Source organism: Vulpes vulpes, chromosome 10 (assembly GCF_048418805.1).
Source record: "Vulpes vulpes isolate BD-2025 chromosome 10, VulVul3, whole genome shotgun sequence".
Classification (NCBI taxonomy): Eukaryota; Metazoa; Chordata; class Mammalia; order Carnivora; family Canidae; genus Vulpes; species Vulpes vulpes.
This window is the reverse complement of record NC_132789.1, coordinates 64383589-64396312: the sequence shown is the minus strand read 5'-3', so window position 1 is coordinate 64396312 and position 12724 is coordinate 64383589. Positions and strand designations below refer to the sequence as shown.

The following is a 12724-nucleotide window of genomic DNA, read 5'->3' as shown; positions in this document are numbered from 1 at the left end:
CTAATGGATAATACTTCTGGCCTAAAGTACTTGATAAACTATCATTGATAAGCTACTTGAACTCCAAATGCTTAGAAAAAATAATCACATTCCAACAAATTATTTCCTCCTCATAGTGTAAATTTTGCTATGGGTTTAATTTGCATTCGGTTGTCCAATCATCAGTTTATTCCTTCATCTTCTGAACAGAAACAAGTTAGGAAATTTTAAAGTACTCTAATAGGTATTTTGGCTGATAAATAATATGAAAATTGGTAACAAGTGAAAGGCTTGTAAGAAAATTCATAAGAAAACTCAGAGACAGCATCTTATATCTCTCTATAAATGCATACAAGTTTCACTGACTGTAAACTGCACATTTCTTCTCAACCAGTCATTGAATGAATGAATTCCTCAGCCCACTATCATCAAAATCTCCTAAGGGATACGACAACAAGAAAAGGTAGATGAGGAATATTTTCCTCAGTTACACTAACATGAGGACTGCTTTTTTACATTGAATGAAGTGAAAGCAGGTAAAGAAGAGGACTTCTGGGCTTCCTGAATGTAGGGTGTTCTCCATGTTAAGAAGAACATCTCCTGTTATAACTATTATCATCATCATCATCACCATCAACTTTTTTTGTTTTTAGCAAAAATCATAATGCTAAGAATAAGAACACGTGTAAATCATGTTTATGGAACACCTATACAACTGACAGTGAATCTTCCAAAATCACTGAATGGTAAGGCTCAGCAAGTGGGTACATTTTCTTTTCCTGTTTTTCTTTCAGTCTTTGGTTTGTCTATATTTTCAGTGCTTCATTCTTCGTTTTATCATCACTTAGTTATTCTACTGATCATGAATAAGAAGTTCTAAATGTTGTTTATATGAAATTGCAATAGGCAGTGTCTGGAGTATTGGAGTTGATGGGGTTCAGAATATGCCACTCTGAAATGTGCCACGTTGGCACACTGAATATTTTAAGCTGCAGGAATTTGAGAAATGTCATGTCCAGGAAGGACTTTTTGACCGCCCCCAGAAACAAGCCATAAGACCCTCCTATGAAAGGTATCTTCCCTATATCCCAAGAAAAGAACTATTCTTATCTGAAGATGAAGGGATGACAAGAAGACTCTGAAAAACAGGCCTTGATAAATTTCCTAGGTTACTATGCTTCGCTCATACTCTTTCCCCTGATCATATTTTCCATGACCTTCTACTTTTCATGAAACCTAATATAAAAATGCTTAGGTTTAACTATTTCTTTAGGTCTTTATTTCTTTATGAAGACTCCCATGTCATGTAAAATTTATATTAAATACATTTCCAAGCTTTTCTTTTTTAATCTAACTTTTATTACAGGGATTTCAGCTGAGAATTTAGAAGGGTAGAAATAAAAGCTATTTTTTCCTTCCCTACAGAGCAAAAGTAATTGATTAAATAAATTGATGAAATATAAATTAGGAAGTGTTAGAGTCACTTTCAATAAAATTTAATTTTTTTTTCATTAGGGAATACATATTAGTGTCAGCATATCAAACTTTTTAACATAGCTTTCGGAAAAGAAGTCGCCATTCACACTGACAACTTCTAAAAGAATAAAGACCAGGAAAAATAAGAATAGCTACTGTGATACTCTGCATTCTGCCCTATTCAGCACCTGTTATTACAGGAGAAGCTGAATTTAACCATTTTTAATTTTGTTGGCTTGACACTGAGGATAAAAGTAAAAAAAAAAAAAAAGAAAAAAATTAACAAGCCAAAGTAGAAAGTAATCTTGATTGTTGAATAAAAAATTAAAGCCATTAGCTTTTTAATTTTTTTAAGATTTATTTATTTTATTTGAGAAAGAGAGCATGTGAGCATGGAGAGAAATAGAGAGAGAGAAAGAGAGAGAATCCTCCAGTAGACTCCTTACTGAGCAGGGAACCTGATGCAAGGCTAGATCCCAGGACCCCAAGATCACGACCTGAAGCAAAATCAAGAGTAGGATGCTCAACTGACTGAGCTACCCAGGCACCTACCATATGCTTTTTAAAAATATTTCACAGTTGGGTGAACCATAAAAGGAGGGTACTTGTGATGAGCACTGGGTGTTGTACATAAGTTATGAATCACTAAATCCTACACCTGAAACTAATATTATGCTGTATGTTAACTAACTGGAATTTAAATAAAAGTTGAAAGAAAAAAATAAATAAAAGTACTTAATAGTTGGAAGGGGTTTATGTGATTAATCTTAAGAATATTGCCATATTTTATAGATTGTTATACCAAAGAAAATTATAGAACATACATTCAAATTTTTGCATAGATGCTTATTAAATAGTTTCTAAATCAATAAAAAAATAAATGGTGCATGAACAGGTATGTTTTAAAAAATTAAATTACCTGATTATTCAGCATTTTCTCTATATTATTTTTAGAATAGCAAGGTATTTTATTTCTTCTTAAAAATTCATTTTAATTGTTTAAAGATTTGAAGAAAAAATAATTTTACATGTACTAATTTTCAATTAAACATTAGTCAATAAAATCAGAGCCTACCAAAATTCAATAAAATTAATCTGTACTATAATAATTTGTACACATCATAAAAACATAATTCAGGGAATTACTTTAAAATACAATAGTGATATAAATCTTTTACCAAATTATCACTTGGTAACATTGACTGAGACTATCCATAAAAAAATAAAGAATATACAACTGTATAAAAATGATCTATAAATCTTACACTCTTTTATGATGTTCAATATTCTGGCACTTCCTCAGCAGAGAACTTGTCATTATTGTTTTCATGAATGGTATTCTTTTTATGGGGATACTGTTTGATTTGCTGTCTTCTTTCTGTTGGTCTACTATTTCTTCCTGATTTCGTCCTTCTGTATCTTCATGTAAGGAGTTGGTTAATGTGGAATGACTGGAATCAGAGTTCATCCATTTCTCAGAAGTATCTGGTGAGCCCAGTTTATATATGTCTGCACAAGAGTGGAGAACTCTATTTTGCAATATGCTATCATTATTTGTAAGGGCCAAATGATTTTGCTGGGCTTCTGATTCTTCTCTTTGGGTGATACTTACATTCCCATGTTCATGTGAATATCGATATTCATTACTAAGTGTCATTAATTTCTTAAAATACTGGCAGAGATTTTCTGCAGCATCCAGTGTGACAAAATTCCTAAACAAATAATGAAGACATTTAATAATAAGAATTAAATCAGCAAAAGTTAAAATTTGTAAAAGTTTTGGAAATTTCCCTTGTATGGTTGACATGAAAATTAAGCCTTACTACAACATTTATTAAAAATTTTATTTCTTGTTGTTTATATAGAAATTTATCTCATTTCTAACAAAATTTGAAAATATTTGTTTAGCTAATTTAGATCCATCAATCCAGACAAAATGTCTGGAAGTTTTAGAACCATTTTTATTCTAGGTATTTTTGGTACAATTGAATGAGAAAAATCCATGCTTTTACTACCATAAACATGAGAAATCATGGCTGCCTAAATTTGGAGAAGTTATTTATGAAACAAAGTTAAAAGTACTTTCTACATTGACTCTTGCCATGCAAAATATTTGTATTGGACTTTTAAACAAAGAACTTATATTATGGGAAAGTTTGCATTCCCCTTTTTCTCTGGAAAAAGAATCCATTGCAAAGAGAATTCAAATGCTTTAAGGCATAAATGGTGATTCTCTTGAACAACGTCGAATTTTTCTCTTATTGAGGTTATGGCTTATGTAATTAATCAAACTTTCTGTTTGCCAGATTTGAGGATCTCAATAGCAAATGTAAAGGACTTTGTATCTGTATGAAACTTTTTCTTGGCTACATTTTATTTATCTTCCCCTATTTGTTTTATTTTTTAATAATTTATTTACTTCAAATGTGTATTTTCTGATTGTATTTAATATATAGCCACAACGTCTTATTTTTTTTCCTGAAACATGCAGGATGTAAATAAATATAAAGCCTTCAACCATACCATACAAAATGAAAGCTATATTTCCTAAAATATAGAGATAAACAGTGCTGTGTTCACAAAGGTATTATTAGCCATTAGCCTAGGCTCCTCCAATATATTTTTGATATTTTATATTTCATTCATTTTGGTGACTACTAATGGCAGAAAAGTTTCGGTTCAATATTGGAATTTTAAGTACTTATGATTGGTGTTAAATTCAATACCATTTATCATTAATATAAAATATAGTCTATTTTCCATTATCAATGCCAAAATGAAACAAGCTGCAAAGAGAAGAGATTATACAGAGAAACTGAGAAATCTACATTTCAATATGAGGGATATCAGGGTCACCTTTATATACAAAAATTGCATATTATCACACATATGCAAAGAGATACAAGTTTGGTTTTTCACAAAGATAAGTATAAATAACCTTAGTATTTCTTAAAAGTAAACATTAATTATCTGTAACAATTGGAATTATTTTTAAAGTTCTGAGATTTGTTTTTAATCTGAATAGACTATATTCAAAAATATTTAGATAGAAAACAAATCATATATAGATGTGCATGTATGAATATGCAAAGAACAATAATTTATGATTATAATTTAATGATTAACTTTAGGAATTTTACATATTACAGTTATAATTCAGTTAAAATGGAAAATCATCATAAGTGAAAAATGAAATCGTTTTCCTTTTTCATTTGTGTTTTCTGGAGCAATGCAAATTAGAAAATACAGTTTTAGAAAGATCGATTATAATTCATTCATACTAACACACTCTGAATTTGGGATGGGGAATGGGAAGTTCTCTTTCTTTTATAACTTAGCGTCTGTTCTTCTGAATATGTATATGTGTTGACTGCTTTTCTCTACTGTGGTCTCCTAAATTTAATATATAAATATAACACATGTACAATAAAACTTAATACAGAATAAAGGTCATATGTATTATAAAACTTGCCTTATTCCATTGTAACTGTTTGTTTCATTTTCTCTTATATTGATCTGTGAATTGAGTATAAAGTGTAATACTTAGCTTATTTGTGTGTCTTACCTACAATAACTGTCAAATAAATTTGAGTGATTAATTGAATGACTTACTGAATAGATTATTGTCTTGAAACTATCCTCATGATTTCATTTATTTTATCTAATATTTTAGCACTTAAATTATATCTTAAATTATGTTTTTTAAAGAAGAATATCCCTGAAACACATAGTCCTAATCCAAAAAAAGTAACATTACATTAATCAGAGTATTTCTTAATGATTACATAATTTGCATTAATTCTCTAAATTATGACAAGGGGAAGAGAACAGTCTTACCCTCTCCCAGTAATATAGCTTTCAGTTAGTGAGTTGAATTCTTGAATCTGAGACTGACAAAATACCACAAAACGTCCTAATTCAGGTTGATAGTATTCTTCAGTGTGCCATTCTGAGTAAGGATTTAGTATTTCACCATTGAGGATTCTTAGAGCTGGTAACATTTTCAGGAGAGATTGCCTATTGAAAGCAGGAAAAAACTTAATAATCTTGAAAAGGAGAGTTTATACCTAAAATAAATGTATACCTTTTACTTAAACAATATTAAGTGCAGAGTATATCTCAGAAAATGCCATTATTGATTTTGTAGAGAAAATATCATTAAATTTGTTAAAAAAATTTATGGTATCATGTCATATACAAAGTTAGGTTTTAGAGACTTGACAAACACTTAACGGTTTTCCTCTATAATACAAGTGGTAAATTTAAGAAGCTGGAAACTTGAGGTGGGAGTAAATAAAAAGCTACAATATATAAAGAATAACATCAGATACATCCTTTTAAAAAGATGATAATATAATTATATTACTAAAATTAGCTGTTTATTTCAGAAATAGAGGTCAATTAATTGTTTCTCTTGATAAAACATACTTAAGAATAGAGCCAAAACAAGACCAGTAAGAGATCACCCTGTTTATCAGGATCTGAAAAATATAAACTTATATTTGTTTCTGAATCTTGCTAAAGATTATAATAATAGAATCTTTGAGGTATGAGCAAAAGTCTGTATCAATTTAAAAGTCTAATGCTGTGAAAAACCAAGCCAGACAGCAAGAGCTGTCCACCAAACCTAGCCATTTAATAAGTACTTCCCAACCTTTCATAGGGGTACTCTGGGATTCTTTTACAAGGCCACTAATGGTCACAGGAGTAAAATGGACTTCTTAAATGAATTAAACCCCTTATTTAAAAACTAACATTTCCTATGAGGAAAAGTACAAACTGCTACAAGATATCAAAGAACTAAATAAATAGAGAGGTCTCCAATGAAGATATCTTCAGAGATAAGAAATTCAATATTGTCAAGAAATCAATTCTTTTCAATCTGATCTATAGATTAAATGCATGCAATCCTACTAAAAATACCATCAAGGTATTTTGTGTATGTCAACAGTCTGACCTTAAAGTTTATAAAAAGATGGAAAAATCCAAGAATAACCAATTCCATATTGAAAAAGAACAAAATTAGAAGACTAACACTTTTGACTTCAAGATTTACTGTGAACCTCCAGTAATCAAGACAGTATGGTACTGGCAAAAGAACACACAAATAGATCAGTGGAACAGAAGAGAGAGCCCAGGAGTAGAACACCATAAATAGAATAAACTAATCTTTGACAAAGAAGCAAAGGCAATACAATGGAGCACAGGTAAATGATGTTGAACAATTAGATAGATATCTACAAGCAAAAATGTGAATCTAGACACAAACTTTGTACCCTTCACAAAATTTAACTCAAAATGAGTCACAGACCTAAATATAAAATGCAGAATTATAATACTCCTAGAAGATAACACAGGAGAAAATCTAGATGACATTGGGTATAATGATGATTTTTTAGATATTACACCTAAGACACAACTCTTGAAAGAAATAACTGATAAGCTGGATTTCATTAAATTTAAAAACTTCTGCTCTGTGAAATGTCAAGAGAAGGTGAAGACAAGCCATAAAATGGGAAAAATATCTGATCAAGCGTTCTTATAAAAATATAAAAAGAAATCTTAAGACTCAACAATAAGAAAAGAAACATACTAATTAAAAAATGGGCTGACACCTCACCAAAGAAGATATACAGATGGCAAGTAAGCATATGAAAGATGTTCAACATTATTTGTCATTAGAGTATTGTAAATTAAAATAACAAGATACTAAACAAACAGTAAGATACAATAACAAGATACTATTATCCATATATTAGAATGTCCAATCCAAAAAGCAGACAATTTCAAATGCTGGTGAAGATGTGAAGAAACAAAAACTCTCTTAAAGAAACAGAAACTCTTGTGAAGAAAAGGAAACTCATTCATTGCTGGTGGAAATGCAGAATCAGTGTAGCTACTTTGGAAGGCAGGTTGGTATGTTGCAAAAGTAAGCATACTTTTACTCTAATTCAGCAATGTGCTGAATTATCCAAATGAATTAAATGGATTTATCCAAATGAATTAAAAATGATGTCTGCACCAAAATCCCCACACAGATGTTAACAGCAGGTTTATTTGCAATTGCCAAAACCCAGAAACAACCAAAATGTCTTCAGTAGGTAAAGGATAAGTAAACTGTGTTATATCCATACAAAGGAAAATTATTTAGCACTAAAGAAATGAACTATTAAGCCATGAATAGACATGGACAAATCTTAAATGCATATTACTAAGCAAAAACAAAAACAAAAACAAAACCCAATCTGATAGGGCTACATACTGTATGATTCCAACTACATGAAATTCTTGAAAAAAGGAAAACTATGAAGACAGTAAAAAGATCTATGTTTGCCAAGTATTAAGGTGGAGGATAGGATGAACAGGCAAAGCATACAGCATTTTTAGGGCAGTGAAGCTGTTTTATATAAAACTACTACATAATGGATACATGTCATTATACATTTGTCAAAACCCATAGAATACACAATACCAAGAGTAAACCCTAAAGTAAAGTATAGACTTCAGGTGATGTGTTGATGTAGTTTCATCAATCATAATAAGTATACTAATTTAGTGCAGGATGTTGATAGTAGGGAAGGTTGTCCATATGTGGGGACAGTGTGTAGGTGATATTCTCTATATTTTCTGCTTAATTTTGCTAACATAACCCTCTCTAAAAAATATGAAACATGCAGGATGTTAGGGCAGCCCAGGTGGCCCAGAGGTTTAGCACCACCTTCAGCCCAGGGCCTGATCCTGGGGACCTGGGATCGAGTTTCTCCCTCTGCCTCTCTTTCTCTCTCTGTGTCTCTCGTGAATAAATAAATAAAATCTTTTAAAAAATGAAGTTTTTAAATTAAAAAACAAAACAAACAAACACAGTTCCTAAAAACTAAATGAAGGATGGCAAGATAAGATTACTAAAATGCAAAAGTTTAAGAAGGAAAACCCCAGTCAGTTATTTCTTCTACCTAGATGATAGTCAGGGTCAATATCTCCATTTATACAAACACAGTTGTAAAGTATAATTTTATATATTAACATAAATACATATAATTTATATTTTATATATTTATGTATAATTTATATATAAATAAAGGAAGTGGGGTCTATTAAGGGACAAATGCCAATGGTCAATAAAGTCATAACACATTGCTACATATAGTTATGATCTTAATAGTCTTAGGTTTAATAAAAGATAACCACGAGAGGTATAAATACATCTCCTTCAATTAAAACACAGAAAGAAAAGAAGAATCCTACAGTTTTTCATTTATTGGGGACACATGATTAATTTACCACCCTCACCTCCCTTTACTCTCTGAAAAATAATACCTTTTTTTCTTATAGGTATTTAAGTAAGGAAAGAGGGAACACAAATAGATTTTGTTCTTCAAGATAATTTTCAGATGTTTTACAATGTTTAAGAGTGTAAACTAGTTAAGAAAACTTGGGTTCATCACTCATTTGACTAAGATCAAATGAAAATTTAGGCCTATGTATTTTAAACTTTCTTAAGGCTTTTCTTAGGCTTGAAGCTACCAATATTCCTCATATCATAAAAAGCCACACTTACCACAAAAGGTTAAATAAGTAGCATATATTTGTGTTTCTGTTTTGATTCATTTTTAGATGTGGTTCAAAAGCAGAATGCTAATTAAGATAATAGCTATTCATCACAGGGGTGATGAAGTAACCAGAGGTAATTACATAGGTACAATATTAAATATAACATAAAATTTTTGACTGAGGCTATCATCAAAGCAAGGAAAGGTTAATCTCTGAAAATGAAGCTGGTAATAATTAAAATATAACAGAGAGATTAACTATCCATATTCTATCCAATCAAATTATTTTTACTTTACTAATGAAGCTACTTCGCATTCTAAATATCTCTCAAAGTATCCAGTCAACTTTTCTTCAAGACATGACTGTAATGTCAAAATAACTTATTTATAGCTATAAAATGACAGATATGAAATAAAGATGTGATATTTTTTTGAAATGTGATAATAAAGGGCATTAAAAGTTAAAACTGTAAAGGTGTTCATATATCCTAAAAGAGATGCTCTAATCTTATTAATGATCTTATTTCTTTAGATCATATCTTCTAAAATACAGAAAAGTAAACATAAGGCTTCAATAACGATGAAACTAGCCCTAGATAATCCAACAGTTCTAATTTTTTGGGGTACCAAGCCAATTTCTGTCTGATATCTTGGTCTCCAGAGTGGACCTGACCAGAGAAGGAATGAGGTACGCTAATAGCAGGCTTTGGTCTTTGAATAGTTATATCTTAGAAGGAAAATTAGATAAATCAGATTTTCTTATTGTAAATTGGACATCTTAAGAGTTAGGTAAGGCTGATTTGTTTATTTCTATTGTACAGTCATTTCTGGTTAAACAAAACAGTAAGCTGTTGGACCTAAACAACTTTTCAATAGGATATTGGACCTACAGTGATAGTGCAGATGAAGTAACACTTAAGACTTGAAGAGCTATCTTTCAGGTCTCATTTTGTCTAATTGAGGAGGTGTCAACAAAAGGAAGAAAATACTCATGCTGTTATCATGAGAGCCACAGCGTCTCATGTCTCTATTTTTTATCTTAGTTACTCTCTAAATCCACAGGGATGGAAATTCAAGGCTAGATCCTTCTATGTGTGTCTTTAACCCTGCAGGGCAGTGTCTCTGAAAAGAATGTCCTTGAACTACTGTTATCAGTAGTACCTGGGATGCTTTTTAATTTTTTAAAATTTTACTTTAATTTATTGCAATATATTATTTTGATCAAAGTATATAAAGAAAATTTGACCTCATACAGATGTGGTGTTGGAAAGTGGAAGAGTATTATTTTGGGGGCTGGAAGAGAATTTTAGTAGCCCTTTCAGATCATTGAAGATATTCTTTTGTGCCACTACACCAAAACTTAACAAGTAGTAGTTTATTAAAGGTTAGTTGCAGTGTGGTACCTGAAACCATACTGAGGAATATTTTGCACCCCGTTATCTTACAGTCCATTGGTTGGTTTATCCTAAATTTTGAACCCATCTTTGATGCATGCATGCATGATTTTGACCCCATAAGCCCCCTGAAAGGGTCCTGGGATCTCGAAGGAGTCTTCATGTTTTTCCTTTTTTCCCCCCAATTATTGCTTATTTTTAAAATTTAAGTTCAATTGCTTAACATATAGCATATTATTAGTTTCAAGGTAGAGTCCAGTGAGTCATCAATCTTATACAACACCCAATGGTCATTCCAGCACATGCCCTCTTTAATGTCCATCACCCAGTTACACCATCCACTACCCCCCTCCCCTCTAGTGACCCTCAGTTTGTTTCCTATGATTAAGAGTCTCTTATGGTTTGTCTCCCTCTCTGATCTTGTCTTATTTCTCCCTCCCTTCTGCATGCTCCTTTATTTTGTTTCTTAAATTCCACATATGAGTGAAATCATATGATAATTGTCTTTCTTTGACTGGCTTATTTTGCTTAGCATAATATCCTCTAGTTCCTTTTTTTTTTTTTTAATATCCTATAGTTCCATCCACTCCTTGCCACTGGCAAGATGTCTTTTCTTTCTCCCTCTTTCTCTCTCCCTTTCTTTCTTTCTTTCTTTCTTTTTTTCTTTCTTTCTTTCTTTCTTTCTTTCTTTCTTTCTTTCTTTCTTTCTTTCTTTCTTCTTCCTTCCTTCCTTCCTTCCTTCCTTCCTTCCTTCCTTCCTTCCTTCCTTCCTTCCTTCCTTATGACTGAGTAGTAGATTCAGTTATCCCAAAGATGGTGGGTTCTGGGGAATTTCATTTTTAAAATAGAGCCTTTCTTATGTACCTTAAAGAATTAAGAACCACTGCATTGGGAAGAAAATAGACTACAACAGAGTTGTGAGTTGTAATAAAATCAGAGATGGGGGGGTGCCTGGGTGGCTCAGGTGGTTAGGATTATGCATTTGACTCTTAGCTATCAGGTCATGATCTGAAACTAAGCCCCTTATCAGGCTCTAGGCTCAGCAGAAGTCCACTTCCCCTCTCCCTTTCCTGCTGTCCCCCTCCTCCCCTGTCTTGTGCATATGCCCACATGTGCTTTCTCCTCTTCGTCTCTCAAATAAATAAATCTTTAAAATGTATATATATAAAATAAATCAGAGATGTTCTGGGTTACACTTAGAAAAACAACTCTGTAGTTCTAATCATTTGGAAATTGTCCTACTTAAAAGCTTGTAGCATGCCCTGTATGTCAGAGAATTTGCTAAAATAAGAGATACTACAGGCCTGGACAGTTATATTCCAACAATCTATTTACTGATTAACATTACCATTGGTTTTACATAAATGGTATGAAAGATTCTTAGAAAAGTATTCTTGTAACACTGAAGTTACAGAGTGCATATTGAACCAGCTTTCTATTCAGAAAAAACTAGTGACAGGGGCGCTTAGGTAGCTCAGTCACTTAAGCATCTGCCTTCAGCTCATGTTGTGATCCCAGGGTCCTCGGATGGAGCCCTGCCTCTGTCTCCCTGCTCAGCTGTGAGTCTGCTTCTCCTTCTTCCTCTGCCCCTCCCCCTGCTTGTGCGCTCTCTCTCATTCTCTCTGTCAGATAAATAAAATCTTTAAAAAAAAAAAAAAAGAATTGATGACAAAATGAAAAGCCATTTTAACTAAATAATTTAATATAATCCTAGAAGTAAAAATAAAAGAATTTGCTTTATCAGATTAATGTAAAGATCAATACTTTACCACCAGTATATTATATTTAATAAAACAACTCTTTATGCTCCGGACAATGAAAATAATGAAAAATAAATATATGCAAATGTAATACAGGCTATTCGGTTTGTTTCTAGATATTGCAAGTGGCACTATGTGGAAGTTGTTTGGATGTTAACCAACCAGATTAGCAAGGGGCAAAATGATAATTTTGTCATCAAATACTATATTTTGGACATGGTGATTGACATAGATATCATCATGTACAATAGTGTAGCTAGCTACACGTAATTATAGAGAATGTGGATCTACAGTCTTGAATTTTTACATCAAAAATATTTTGATATTACATTTGTCACCTTTATATAAAAAGAGATTCCAAACAGTTGGAGTGAGAATATTTGAAACTTCTTTGGATATAAAAGTTCAGTTTGTTTGGCTTTTTTTATTTTTTATTTTTTCATTTTTTTTATTTGTTTATTTTTTGTGGAGGTCCAGGTGCGCCAGTGCACTGGGAGCCCCCTTTGGCTTTTAAAGAGCATGACAATATCTTGAAGTTTTGATTTATATGAAAAACATCCAGATT

General features: G+C 31.7%; 1 protein-coding gene across 2 annotated transcripts in view; it reads right to left on the bottom strand.

The window, feature by feature from the left end:
- The window catches only part of LRRIQ1 (leucine rich repeats and IQ motif containing 1), a 219139-nt gene that overhangs the window by 138048 nt on the left and 68367 nt on the right, over positions 1-12724 (bottom strand). For both annotated transcript variants that reach the window (XM_072724514.1, XM_072724515.1), the window contains exons 15-16: positions 5293-5472; positions 2721-3167 (exon numbers count right to left, since the gene is read on the bottom strand). In XM_072724514.1, coding sequence (XP_072580615.1) covers positions 2721-3167; positions 5293-5472 — 627 coding nt within the window. The remainder of the gene's footprint in view (positions 1-2720; positions 3168-5292; positions 5473-12724) is intronic.